Genomic DNA, 13860 nt, shown 5'->3' on the forward strand with positions numbered 1-13860 from the left:
TGCTCCCAGCCGGGAGCAGAGCTCCACGGGTGCCCAGGGCGTAGCAAGCCCAGCCTGAGCCAGGGGATGGCTTTCGGGGTGGGCTGGGGTTGCCCGCTGGGGCATCGCTGGGCATGAGCTGTCCCCCCAGCCCAGCCCCAAGTGTTTCCTCCTGCTCTGCTCAAAACACATTGATGGACGGGCTGGGGGCTTGCCCCAGCAAGGCACATGGGGACCGTGCTGCAAGCCCCTTGCCCTTATCATCGGGGCATCTGTGCTCCGGTCACTGCCTCCCGCTGTCCTCAGGGACCTGCCCTGAACACTTGTGCCCTTCACAGCGCCGGGATGGCGATCACCCCCAGGGCCCGGCACTGAGACAAGCTATAAATATTCCTCCCAACCTTCCCTCATCACTCAAGATCCTGGCAGCCTGGCAGTGGCCACAGCAGCCCACGGAGCAACCCGCAGCCCCGGGCCGGCGCGGGAGCACCACCTGCTTCCCCCTCCCAGCGGGATGCCCACGGATGCTCGAAGCCCCGGGGGGGACGGGGCATCCCGGCAAGCTCTCCCAGAGACACCGGCAGATTAGCAGCTCTATTTTTCAAGCTGATCCTCTCCCACCCCCTCCAACTTTCATTCAACTTACAAGAATTTAAGACAACTTGGCAGTACAGGCAGGGTCTATATATAAACCCCGGTGGCCATTTCGTCAAACCAACCCCGATGAGCAAATGGCCTCTGTACCTGGAATGCGGGTTTATGCAAGTGACAGGTCAGCAAAGCAGCTGCCCTCTTTCCTCGCAGCACAATAGGGATAGCAGAGATGCCATCAGCACTATTTTTTTCCTACCCTGCTGCGCACTAAAAAATTTATTCTAGGAACATTATGGAGCAGGAGAGTAAAAATAGATATGCAGGTTCAGCAAATGGCTCTCTCCACTCCTTGTGTTTCAACCTTTTTTTGCAGAGAATAGAAGCAAAAAGAGTTGCGCTACCCTGTTAAGCTCTATGTGTTTGCTCAGCAGCTCCTGATAACGACACTCGCTGCTTTCTGGGCTCATTTTAAAAATGCTTCCAGCAACCTGGGCATTTCTGCGGTTCTGTTTAAACCAGAAAAGATGGGTCTTTAAAAAGATCAGCCTGGGTGGGAAGTGTCAAAACGTTTGCTGCAATGGCCCCAGTTGAAGCTAAGTATCGCTTATCACTATTGGCAGCAACTAACGTTAACCACATGGTAAAGAAAGTTAGAAATAAGGTTTACTTTGCTCCAAGACCTCTTGCCTAGGGGTGAGCAGCCTGCAGAGGTGTCCTGGGCACCAGCCCCAGTCCCTCATGCTCTTGCCACCCTGACCCCGAGCCCTGCACGTGTCCCAAGGCCGAGGCCGGGTGGGAGGCAGCTCCCATAGCCGCTTGCTGAAGTTTTGGCTCAGTGAAGCTTGGCTGACGGCAAACTGGCTGGAGCTGCTGGGACGCAGCAACAAACCCTGCGGCTGCCGTGCCTGTGCAACGCGCCCGTCGCAGAGGGCTGTGATGGCCAGCTTTGCCTGGTCCCCAGAGAAGTGACGGTGGTTAAATAATCCCGGCGTTAACGCTGGTGGAGTCGTTTTGGTGAAGCAGCCTGGGAGGTGCCACACTGGCACTGGGAGCGTCTCCCACCCGCTGAGCCACGCACTGTGGCTTTTTTAGACCCTTGGGGACAGGCGAGCGTGTTTTTGGCCAGCTCAGAAGAGGCAGAGTGACAGGCTTTGACCTCGGGCTCTCCTCTGGTTTCCTTGAAGGCGGAGGACGAGGCTACGAGATGGGTCACCACAATAAGACCTTCGCGGGGGGTGAGGGTAGACCAGACAACCGTGGCAGGGAGATGCAGGCAGCTGAGGCACGGAGGGTGACAGAAGCAGCGGGGCTGATGTCCCCATCCCAGCCCCGCAGACGCCCTGCACAGCAGGGCCGGTGCCACATGCTTTCGATCACACACTCTGCTCTGGGCTGGCAAACCACCACAGTCCCAAGAGGCAGCCCAGCAAATCCTTCCTCCCCCCTTGCTCCCTCCTCCCCTCCACTCTCGGCCACCTTCCTCCTGCCCCGGAGACAGCAGGGACGGGGAATCCCTTTGCCTTGGTGATCTTTAGCCTTGGCCTCTCTGCAGCTGGAGCAACCTCCAGCAGTCCTGCGGCCGCTCCAGGACCAGCCTGGTTGTGCCAGAGCCTGGGCAAAGGGAGCCCCTCTTCAGGGCTGGATCCTGAAGATTCAGGTTTCATTGAAAGCCTCCAGCATTTAGGCTCCTGAACACTTCCCCAGCAGCAGGATGACACCAGAGAAGGGGACTGACCCTCGGGCGCCCATGTCACCCGCTCTTGCCCTTTATCATCTCTCAAAGCCCCCGGGCTGGCACGGGACAACAAAGAGCTTTTAAATTCACCAAATTACCAATAAAACCTCACCTGTTTTTACAGGCAACGTCCATCGGACTCTGCTTTTTAGATCTTCCCAGTCAAGCGCGTTCCCTCTGCAGCGCAGAAAGGGACTTCAATCCCCAGCTTCCCAAGAGCTCATTTAACAGCAAGCTGTAGGGACTGGAGGGACGACAAGGAATTTTAATAGAAGGCAAATTAAGCACTTTATAACTCACTTCCAAATTGATTTATATGGCCAAGACTGCTCTGCTACCCTTTCACAGAGGAAAGATCCCTAAAGCAAACACCTTCAAAGGACTGATCCAACTCTCCTTGAAGTCAGGAGAGGCAAACCCTGCAAGTCAAAGTTGGGGATAAAATGTGCACAAAACCCCAAACCCCTCCAGGTCTCCATGTGATAGATTGCTTCAGCCATCCCCTGAATCCCAGATGCTGGAGCCTAACGGATAACACTGAGCTATCAAAACACTAATGTACTTGGAGTTTCTTTACGCTTAGCGCAACGCTGTGCTTAGCATTACATTTTTAAAAGACTCGATGTCTCGGCGTTAAGGTTCATTTCAAAGCAAGGAATTTCACTCGGTCTCTCCCAGGACCCCTAAAGCCCTCGTGTTTGTATTCCACCCCCGCAGAGGGGGCGAGGGGTGGCAGGGAAGTGCTCAAGCCAAATATTTCCCCCTTAGCAGCACACTGGAGAATGTGTGGTGACACCTCGGCTCAAAAGGAAAGGCCTTGTTTAGACAAGACGTGGCAAACACGAGGCCCCTGCCCTGGTGGAATGGCTTTGGTGGCTGGAAGAAGGTCAAATATCGACTTTTAGAACACTGAAATTTGTGGGAGGGGAAAAAAAAATAAATCTGTCCATGGTTTCCATGTATCTCCAGCCTGAGGCTTTGCATCCCCTGGGGAAACATCATTCCTTGGCTTCCGACCCACCAAATTGAACTGTCAGATTAAGGAATGGCAAGACAGACGTCTTTGACTAACGTTTGGCAGCCAGGCCAAGACAATGTCTCTCCACCACCATTTGAGTAATCTCCCCTTGGAAAAGGACCAGATGAATGTTCCCGTTGCTCAGATGGTTCCAGAAGAAACGACTTGTAAACAGCAGCAGAAACCGTGCCAGCAAATACCAAAGGGGAAGCCATACCATTTCAACATGATTTTGGAGCTGCCTGCAGCAGCAATGCTCTGATAAGTATTAAAAATTACCGTATCTGTGCAGCTCCCTGTCCCACCGCGGCTGCCAGGGAGCATCGTGGACCTCGCAGGGTGCACCTCGTCGTGCAGTGCCATCCCCTGAGAGATGGACCCTTCTCCCTAATCCCATCTGGTGACCACGTTGTGCAAGAAGCCTGGTTGCCCTTGACGGTATCATTGCGGTGTAACAGCTGAGGCTGTTCATACTCATCCCCACCTCGAACCCTTTCTGATCCTTGGGAAGGGGTGTGCTGCACTAACAGCCGGCAACCCCAAAGTGCCACGGGAATGACTCCGTTGGTCTCAGCACCCACCAAATCTGAAGCAGCCCACTTTCATGCAACAGAGTTTATGGATAAATATCCATTGATACAATACAAGGGATTTAGCTCTTCGCTCCGCCTTTCCTTGCCACTGGTGCTGGGGAAGTCGCAGTCTGCAAGCAGGACCTCACTGTGCCGCATCGCTCCTGAAAAGAGCACGTGTCCAGGAGGAGTAAAAGGACTAATGTCCTGAAGATGCAGCAATGTTTGGGGCATAAATTCCACATATCTTTGTTGAGAAAAATATGCATGGTGATCCTGTACTCAAACATGTAGACAACATCAAAAGGGCAATGAAGGCTATAACCCCCCCTCTGGAGCCCAGGCAGAGGAATGGACTATGGACATGTTGAGTCTCAGACACTTTCTAGTGACCTCAAATCTCCCCATCTGAGCAAAGTCACCTCCAGACAGACCTTCCATCTGCATCCCTTACCTGCCACATGTGATTTCACCTGTAGCTCGCTGCACCTCTGAACCTGGTCAGTGAGCAATAGTGGGAATTCCCCTGCACCCCTATCCAAATCTCAGGGGTGAGTGAGCCTCCAGATGGGCTCCTATGACCACGCAATGACTGGCAATTAAAACAGAGCAAGAGGAGGGGAAGGTCAGTGTTATTTCAGAAGTTTGCCCCAGTGCCATACAGACACAGGTTAACAGGTACCCCCTCGGCACAGCTTCTGCCCAGACTGTCTCTGCATCCACATCTGGTACCCACCAACATTAAGCTGATTCTGTCTCACTGCTCAGGCTCTTCAAAGCTTAGGCCTGAAGATCAAATATCTATTTGTATATTTGGAGAAAGAGAAGTGAATTGTAGACAATAAAAAGCATGAATTCAGCCATTTCTCCCTTTAACAGGGATGGAAGCTTTTCATCCAAATCCCAAAGCAAAAATCTAAACGCACATCCCAAGAGCTATGCCGAGTGACAGACCTGTAAGACACTATGAAATACACAGGCTTCTTAAACCCTTCCTACAGGAGATTCACAGCCACGAGCTGCACAAACCCAGCTGGGGAAACGCTACACTAAAGCCCCGCTTCCAGACCGACATACAAAGTGAAACAGCAGAGCATGACTGGAGAAGGTGAGAATAGGGCCTGAGATTTTCATGGCCCTCGACTCAGCCCTACGGGTTCCATGCTGTCATAACCACAACCCAAATCTTTTCTCCATCCCTGCGTGTAAATCCCATTATCAAGTAGAGCTACCTGGGAGGGTGGAGAGACCGGGCTCCGTGGGAACACCGTCCCACTCCGGCTGATGGAGCTGCAAGACCAGGCTCCCGAAAGGCAACAGCCTGTAACAACCACCCCGAGCTTCCAGGGCTCGTTAACTCTCCTCTGGCCAGATCCGTGATTTGCTACATGATGCGTGGAGCAATAATTTCCACCCTCGGTCTCCAGAAAAGTAGTTCTGCAACCTGGGCTGATTAGCCACCGCACCAGCCTCCCCGTTCATCGTATAAATCTAGTGCCTTCGATTACATCATGCCAGAAAACTGAAATGTAAGTCAGATGGTGAAGGCATTAATGGCAGCACTGTAAAGGCTCAACAATGCAAACCTTCCCAAAATGAACTGTCTTGACCTTCGCCGGGCTGACAATAAAAGTGTGACATCATGTGCAAACGAGCTTTAAATTTAAACCAGGTGCAGAGAGCTGCCTGGCGTCGTGCGGCTGCTGTACAAACCACTAACATGCGAGCAGCGATGCTGGAGGCAAGAGAAACGCCAAGCACGGGCAGGACCCACCCACCCAACAAAAACAGGTACGAGCAGCTGGTGCGGTGCAACATCAAATTCTGCATCACACTTGAAAAAGCCGGGGTTTGTGCTGCTTGGTACCAGTTCTAGTTGGGGCAAACCTTATTAAGTAAACACAAATTTGCCGATATTCATTTCCGTGTGTGTGAGCATTCATACATTTCTAGGTTCAAACCAGCAGCACAATACTAAGGTTTTTTTCCATTTTTTGCTTCTACTCAGGACTCCCTTAGACCTTGCAAAGCGCTCAGTGCTGTGCTCACAGGTTGTCAGTCACAGCTATTAGAAAGCACCGTGATTTACAGCCAAAAAGCACGTCCCTGCTCCAGAGCCCCTCCAGGGCAGCCATCGTCCCCCTTGCTACTACCCCGTAAGGAAATGGTCTGCCTTCCCTGGTGCATTGGGTCTGCATGGCAAGGTTTTGGTAGCGGGGGGGCTGCAGGGGTGGCTTCTGTGAGAAGCTGCTAGAAGCTTCCCCCAAGTCCGATAGAGCCATGTCCGGCTCCAGGACAGACCTGCCACTGGCCAAGGCCAAGCCTATCAGCAACAGTGGTAGCACCTCTGGGATTATTTAAGAAGGGGGGGAAAAAAACCCCTGCACAACTGCAGCCAGAGAGAGGAGTGAGAATATGTGAGGGGAACAGCTCTGCAGACACCAAGGTCAGTGAAGGAGGAGGAGGTGCTCCAGATGCCGGAGCAGAGATTCCCCCGCAGCCCGTGATGAAGACCATGGTGAGGCAGGCTGTCCCCCTGCAGCCCATGGAGGTCCACGGTGGAGCAGATATCCACCTCCAGCCCGTGGAGGACCCCACGCCAGAGCAGGTGGATGCCCAAAGGAGGCTGTGACCCTGTGGAGAGCCCGCGCTGGAGCAGGCTCCTGGCAAGACCTGTGGACGCATGGAGAGAGGAGCCCACGCTGGAGTGGGTTTGCTGCCAGGACTTGTGACCCCATGGGGGACCCACGCTGGAGCAGTCTGTTCCTGAAGGACTGCACCCCGTGGAAGGGACCCACGCTGGAGCAGTTCATGAAGAACTGCAGCCTGTCGGAAGGACTCACGTTGGAGTTCGTGGAGGACTGTCTCCCGTGGGAGGCACCCCACGCTGGAGCAGGGGAAGAGGGTGAGGAGGAAGGAGCAGCAGGGTCAACGTGTGATGAACTCACCGCAACCCCCATTCCCTGTGCCCCTGTGCTGCTCGGGGGGAGGAGGTAGAGAAATTGGGAGTGAAGTTGAGCCCGGGAGGAAGGGAGGGGTGGGGGGAAGGTGTGTTAAGATTTGGGGTTTATTTTCTCATTACCCTACTCTGATTTGATTGGTCATAAATTAAACTGATTTCCCCAAGTCGAGTCTGTTCAGCCTGTGACAGTAATTGCCGAGTGATCTCCCTGTCCTGATCTCGACCCACGAGCCTTTTGTTCTGTTTTCTCCCCCCTGTCCAGCTGAGGAGGGGAGGGATAGAGCAGCTTTGGTGGGCACCTGGCCTCCAGCCAGGGCCAACCCACCACACCTGGCTGACCCTCACCCTGCTGCACAAGAAGGCCCTTGCCAGAGGGGTTTCCAAGAGCAGCTTTTCACCCCGCTTTGCACTGCCGGGCCCACCGGGCTCCCGCTGTCCGCGGCCTAGAGGCAGTGCTGGCGCAGGGCGGCACGCCGCACTGCTACAGCCTCCGACATCTCTTCTGCTGCCTCGTGTTTTGTAGAGGGGAGCAGAACGGCACAGAAAAGGCAGGTTTGCTGTCGATGAAACCAGTACCTGAGGGGACATCAACTGCAGTTCTCACTGGACAAGTTATTTTCTGCATCCTTTGTGTTTTGGAGAGCATAGTTCAAACCAAGCACTGAGCAGACAGGTCTGGGAGGAGCAATTCGTAACAGCTTCCGGACCAGGTCTCTCCTCCACTTCTGGGCACTGCAAGACATCACCTGCAGAACAGAGCGGGGATCGCACACAACTACGTAGATGAAGGAGAACACATGTAAGCGCACAGATATGCTACCACCACCAACCCAGGAATGATTTTTCAGAACGACACCCTTCCCTGGCGAGAGCGATGCCACAGCCTGAGCTGGGGCGAGCAGCAACACCACGGCACGTCAGGAACTAACTGCAGAGATGACAACCCTTGGTTACTTCACTAAGCAGGCATGTACTGCACAAAGCAAAGATGACGATCAAAGGAGTGACACAAAAACTGTTCTTTATTTTCTGGGTTTTTTGGAACATGCCCTGGCTGTTCCACAGGGAATCTGAGGGAGGGAGAACTCAAAACAGGAAATTTGTTGTACAACATACAGGTTTGACATGAGCTAGGCAACTTTTACATACAGATAATTTTTTTTAAGCATTCCAGTTCCACACAAAGCATAGTTGAATGATCACTGCTGAAACACAAAAACAAAAATCACCACCACAAACTGTAGAAATCAGGTAGCACTTCTGTAATACTGAAAATTCTCTCCCATGGGCAGTCATTAGGAAGTAGCAGTAAACGTGTCCAAAGGTTTTTCAGGATGCAGAGCAACTACAACCAATGCTTTCAACATGAAAGTCAACTGTAAAACAACAATTTCAGGTAAAGTGTTGAATTAAATCTAACTGGGAAAGGAGTTCTACGACAGTCAATGTTACTTCAGCTCCTGGACTGATCTGAATTTCAATCTTTAATTAGAGAGCACATTAGGATGCCACTATAGAAATATTAATTTTCATCTCCTTAAGTAAGGACATTTGGAAACAAGTTGCTTAATCTTCAAGTATTTGTAGTGATGCATTGGTAAATATGTCCATATCTCCATTTTTTATAGAAATATCAGTGTAAGGCACATGAAGACCCCAGGCTGCTGAACGGGCAGCACTCCCAATCCCGAACCTCCCTTGGGCTCAGTAAGGGCTCGGGAGCTGGCCCGCGAGGGAGGTACGCCTCCGCCGTCACGGGGACATCGCTGCCATTTCTATCCAGAACAGACATCTTGTCCTCACCTATCTCATGTAATGCTGAATGTGCATCGGCTGATGCTAATGAAAGCATTTCATATTCTTCACAAATAATCCTCAAAAATAATTTTAGGCATTTATTTGAAATGAGACTGGCTATACTGGGTCAGGCAAAATACACCCATAGGTCCATAACCCTGCTCTACTTCTGTCCGAAGGAGATGCCTATGGAGCCTCAAAACTGGCAAGCGTGGACTGACGGCTGCCCTGCGTCCTCGCAGCCCCCATGGGCTACAGCTGTTGGAGCACTGACCTCCAGATCCATACCAAAATGATACTTTGTGCAGCATGAGAAATACAGTAAGAAAGTACAAGCCCATATTCTCTCTCGTGCAAACAATGCGCTTACAAGCTGGTCAAGGATTTAACATTTGCCCTAGCAGCTCATCCCATTGCACCATTGTGTTTTCCTCCTCATTAGGAGGATTGCAAGGGTAGGAAATATGGTACCTTGAGTATATTACACAACACAACGATTTAAGAACTCCACATCAGCACAGTCTTCCCATGTTGCAAAGTTAAGATGTCTTCGTGTTTCAAAAAGAAACTCTTAGGAGAACAGACACGGTGGGCACACCAAAAAGGTCTGCCTACATGTAGCACTGACCGTCAGCGACGAGCAGTGGTGGGCACTTAGTGAAAATCAACCCTGCGGGGCACGGATACGGCAGTGCTTTCCCTGATCCATACCCTCTCACTCAGGCTGCGCTCCCCCTAATCATCATTCGGACTGTTCAACTAATGGCACATTCCTGCTCAGTGCCACAGAACTGACAGTAATGCGAAACTGAAGTGAAGGGGAAGGTGAAAGGAGAGACAGAGAGAGGATAGGACAGTTTCACAGTGTGTCAATTTTCACTCTACAGGGACACAAGAGAGAATTTTAAACAAACTTATTGCCATGAAAATCAATATATTAAGATCCAAACTGCTTAGAAACATGGGAATCAACACGAGCATTTGCCACAATACAAAGGCAGGTTTAGAGTGCTTTTGTTTTGCGGCACTCGTTCCTGCGATGCTGTTTACAAGAGACACTCTCCACACCCAGCTTACCACAGTCCATCTGAAATTTGAGCAGCCTTCAAACAGACAAGTAGTGGAAACAGGAGAATGAGAGAAAACAAATCAAAGGCTACCAATTAATTATCATCTCTTACATTGTTCTTGTTCAGCTGGGGAAAGGCAACCTTTCCAAGGGAGTTCAGAAATGCTGCGGGCCCCTTCACCCATTCCTGTCAAGTCTTCAGAAAAGAAGGTTGGAAAATGCTAACAAGTAATAAAGCAGAACCACTGAAATTTATAAATCTGGAAATTCAGGGGAAAAAATGTGTACACAAGAATAAAGAAAAATATATTTATCAATGTGTTAGTGAGCAGAGAATTCCAGACTGGAGGCCTGTTTTGCTCAAAAAATTCATGCTAGCGTACAATTGTAGTGAAACCCGTACACAGACACAACGTACAGAACAGCCTGTGGGAGATGGGAAGGATAAAAATAGCATCCTTACTCTGCTTTTTAATTCTGAAAAACACTCATACCTTTTTTAAAATTTGGAAATAGAAGTTCTTTCTCTTTCTGCCCTTCTCCCTCTCTCCATATTTTAGGTTATGTATCATAGAAACTTAAAAGTAGCAGTACTTCTAACTCTTTTTCAGATTAAAGATAACACACATCCTGTAACCCCCTGTGCTGCTATCCCTTCTGCACCGCAGCCAAAATGTAATCATAGATCTCCAGCAGAGGTGTGAATTGCTTCCATTCATCCTCACCGAGTATTAACTTCATACACTGGTATTCATCAGTCCAAAGTCTACCTATTAGGACAGTTAGTTAATAGCCAGGCTAGTTAGGATAATACTCGGGGATTAAAAATAATAATGTAGTGATTTCCATAGCATTACAGGAATCAACTGTAAAATTGACACTGTACTTCAGGTATTTTCTCAGTCACATTTTTTATGATGATGCACACCTGTGTACGAACAGACTATTACAGTGCACAGCCAGGCTCAGCTTTTTCAGGGGGAGCAGGAAAGAGCAAAAGCTTAGCAAAACTTTGCCAACTTTCCGTATCTTCACAGATAATCCAAGTCTTCACTGTTAAGTCTTGCTGGTTAGAGTTTAAAATAAAGTGACTGCAGTGATTATGAGTATTACTCAATAGTATGCTACAAGAGCATATGATAAATGAGAAACAATTTCCATACAATTTCTAATAAATATTCCTCCTAAATTCTAGTGTCCGGAAAAAACCTACAGTTCATTCACATGGATGTAAGGTCTCCTGGTTTCCTAAAACGTTTTGGTTCAGTCAGACAGAAAATCACTTCCTGATGTACAGCTGTCACTGCTTTCTCAAGGTACACTTTTATAAGGTAAATATTTAGCTTTTTACACTACTGCCAGAAATACCCCAAGTGGCTGAATCCCTATAGTATAACGAAGCCTGTGAAACACAGCTATTAGAGGGTAGCCACAGGCAGGAAGGCAGCTACATCTAGTTGTCAAGAGTTAAATAAGCTGGGAGAACTGCAAGAATAAAGGCAAGATGGGGAGCCTCAACCATTAATACTCACACAATGCTGAGAAAGTCTGATCGATCCCTTGATCAAAGGAGACCAGAGACCTCTCAAGTTAGAGGCATCCCCTATGTGCACACACACAGTTTAACCTGCTGAAGCAAAAACTGCTGGGCAAAGTGTGAGGTTTTATGAGAAAAATGTGCTATCTAATGGCTGCTGCTGCTCAAAAAGGCGGTCCCACTCCTACAACCCCCCTCACTTTTCTTGTCCCCTAAGTGAGCTCACTCAGTTCATTTTTTTGGCAAGTAACGTGTCACATCTCACAGTCACGTTGGTTTTCTGCTAGTTAAACATGCTGACCAGGAGCCACTGCCAGTGCCACAGAAGTAGCTGTGAACTTCTGGCCAAGAGTGGTCGTGCTGTTTCTGGTACTGACAAACTATTGGATGGCTCACCTTGTGTCATGAAACCTCTACTAGAAACTTTATTATAAAAATAACTGCAGTCTTTTCCAGGGATCCTTTTCTTTGGGATTCTACCAAAACTTCTGAGTTAGTTCCCGGCCTCACCACGCATGTCTATTTCTATATTAAACTCCTAAGTAGAAGAATATTCCCGAGGCAAAAAGGACTCCTGAAGCAGTACCAAGCTGCACCACCTGGGTGCCTTCAGGCCACCTATCAAAACTGAAAAGTATCTTACAGATCCTGAGAGCGCCAAGTGATCTGTTGGCATGAGAAATCCTAGTTTGTCAGCTCAGGAATAGAGAAGGTGATTCCATCTCTGCTCTTTGCTGTTCCTCCCTATTAGACAGGTGAGGATCAAGGGCGTTCAATCAGGGTTATGTTAAAGTTGGCACATATCAATCAGCATTTTCCAAATCCAATGTGACATAATTAAAAAGGTTAGTAGCACAGACCCACTGCTAAGAAGTTAGAAATGCCAGGCTCTGGGGCATCTCCCCTCGCTCAACTGATAAAACATAAGTCAATGTATTAACAGAACTGTCTCAGCAGGACTTTCTAGCAATAGTCAACTAACTTCCTCACTGTGCACCTTATGGACAGAAAAATTTATTTAAATGTCACTTACTAGCTGCTTTCATATTACATAAATGTATTACTTCGCTATGATTCACTTGTGTCTTGTTCCACTTCTCAGATGTAAAAGTGCTAAGCTAAATTAAAAGAAATATTGCATCTGGAAATAATGAAGAACTTTCCCACTCTCTAAATCTTACCATTTGAGGCTGAGGTCTAATTTCTTAACTTTATACAAGCCATTTCTGTGGAGGCTTAGCCTCCTTAGGGCATACAGTCTCTGAAAAGATTAGGCTATTTTGAAGACATCAGATCCCATCTGATAGAAACAAATTTTAAAAACCTTACCACGATGTCAGCCACTGCTTTCATTCTACTAATATGAGGAACTTTTGGGGTGGGCACTTAATACCATATATAACAGAGCCCAGTTGGTGTTGAAAATTGCATTCACATTTCATTTGGGGGGGGGGGGGGGGAATTGTAAGAGGGTACATGGAATTTTAAAGAGATCCAAGGTAAAATGAGGGTTCCATAAACATAAAATTTCCTTTGTCTTCAACAGAGGCAGAATTTCACCTTTCAAGCCCAAACCCTTTCTGACACACAACAGTACATAAAATACAGAAACACTCTATTTCAAATATGAAACACTTGTAAAAATGGGAATAAGAGACAAAAAGAAAAAAGCCTTTCACTGGGAGGAATACTGAGGTACATTGAATAATATTCAAAAGCAGATATTAACTGAAAAATGTCTATTAACAACTGCAAAATGGAAATACTTCCTAATGCTACTAAAAGCTATTATGCTAGATGGGCAAAGCCTTCTAATTTAAAAATTACTTCAGTATGATTCAAGTACACTGAGGTATAAAAACTGTATTTAAAAAAACAATTAACAAATATTATCATGATGTGCCCATTAAACTGGGCTAAGGCAGTTGGCTTCTGGATCCATGTTAGGATAAATTAGGGTAAACATTTGGAATTAGGAAGTTCTTAATATGAACTGCCTGAAATTTTGGAAATGATTCAAGCAATAGAAGTCTTTCACTGTTTAGGATAATGTGTGCATCATCCTAAATGCACACATCACGATATGCACATCATGATTGATGTAGTATCTATACATCTCATTGTCTTTAAAACAGAAGTTATTTCAAGGTTCTGCTTTCGTTCACCATGTACACTAAACCATTTTTGCATTGCAAAATTCTCAAGAGATCTTTTTACCTGTCATAATTACATCACTAAAAACTAATATTTTAGAATGGCAAAGACTAATTCTCCAATAACTGAAGAGAGTGACTCAAGGTTAAAGAAGGAACATCAGTAACGCAGTGAAAAAGAGCATTATTTCTTCCACAGACAGCTTTGGTCAGTGTTTGCTTTAGGATGTCCAGCATTCATTTCAGTAGTTTTGACACGTCTCTGATTCTTGCTGTCCTTCTGAAGCTCAGTTCAGACAGTGACAATAGGCTGTTATTGATCAATCCAACTGAAAATTATTAGAACTAAACTGAGAAGGCCAACACAAATGCCAAAAATAACCAATGCACATGCCTGTGAAGAAAGAAAAGCAAAAATCAATGTTTTACTGAAGAAAGCATTTT

At 47.8% G+C, this 13860-nt stretch overlaps 1 protein-coding gene across 3 annotated transcripts in view; it reads right to left on the minus strand.

The window, feature by feature from the left end:
* Nucleotides 1–7878: 7878 nt before the first annotated feature.
* The window catches only part of SLC38A6 (solute carrier family 38 member 6), a 45932-nt gene continuing 39950 nt past the window's right edge, over nt 7879–13860 (minus strand). For all 3 annotated transcript variants that reach the window (XM_072864413.1, XM_072864415.1, XM_072864412.1), the window contains one exon: nt 7879–13810. In XM_072864413.1, coding sequence (XP_072720514.1) covers nt 13730–13810 — 81 coding nt within the window. In that variant the 3' untranslated portion in view covers nt 7879–13729. The remainder of the gene's footprint in view (nt 13811–13860) is intronic.

Source organism: Ciconia boyciana, chromosome 6 (assembly GCF_034638445.1).
Source record: "Ciconia boyciana chromosome 6, ASM3463844v1, whole genome shotgun sequence".
In the NCBI taxonomy this organism is placed as follows: Eukaryota; Metazoa; Chordata; class Aves; order Ciconiiformes; family Ciconiidae; genus Ciconia; species Ciconia boyciana.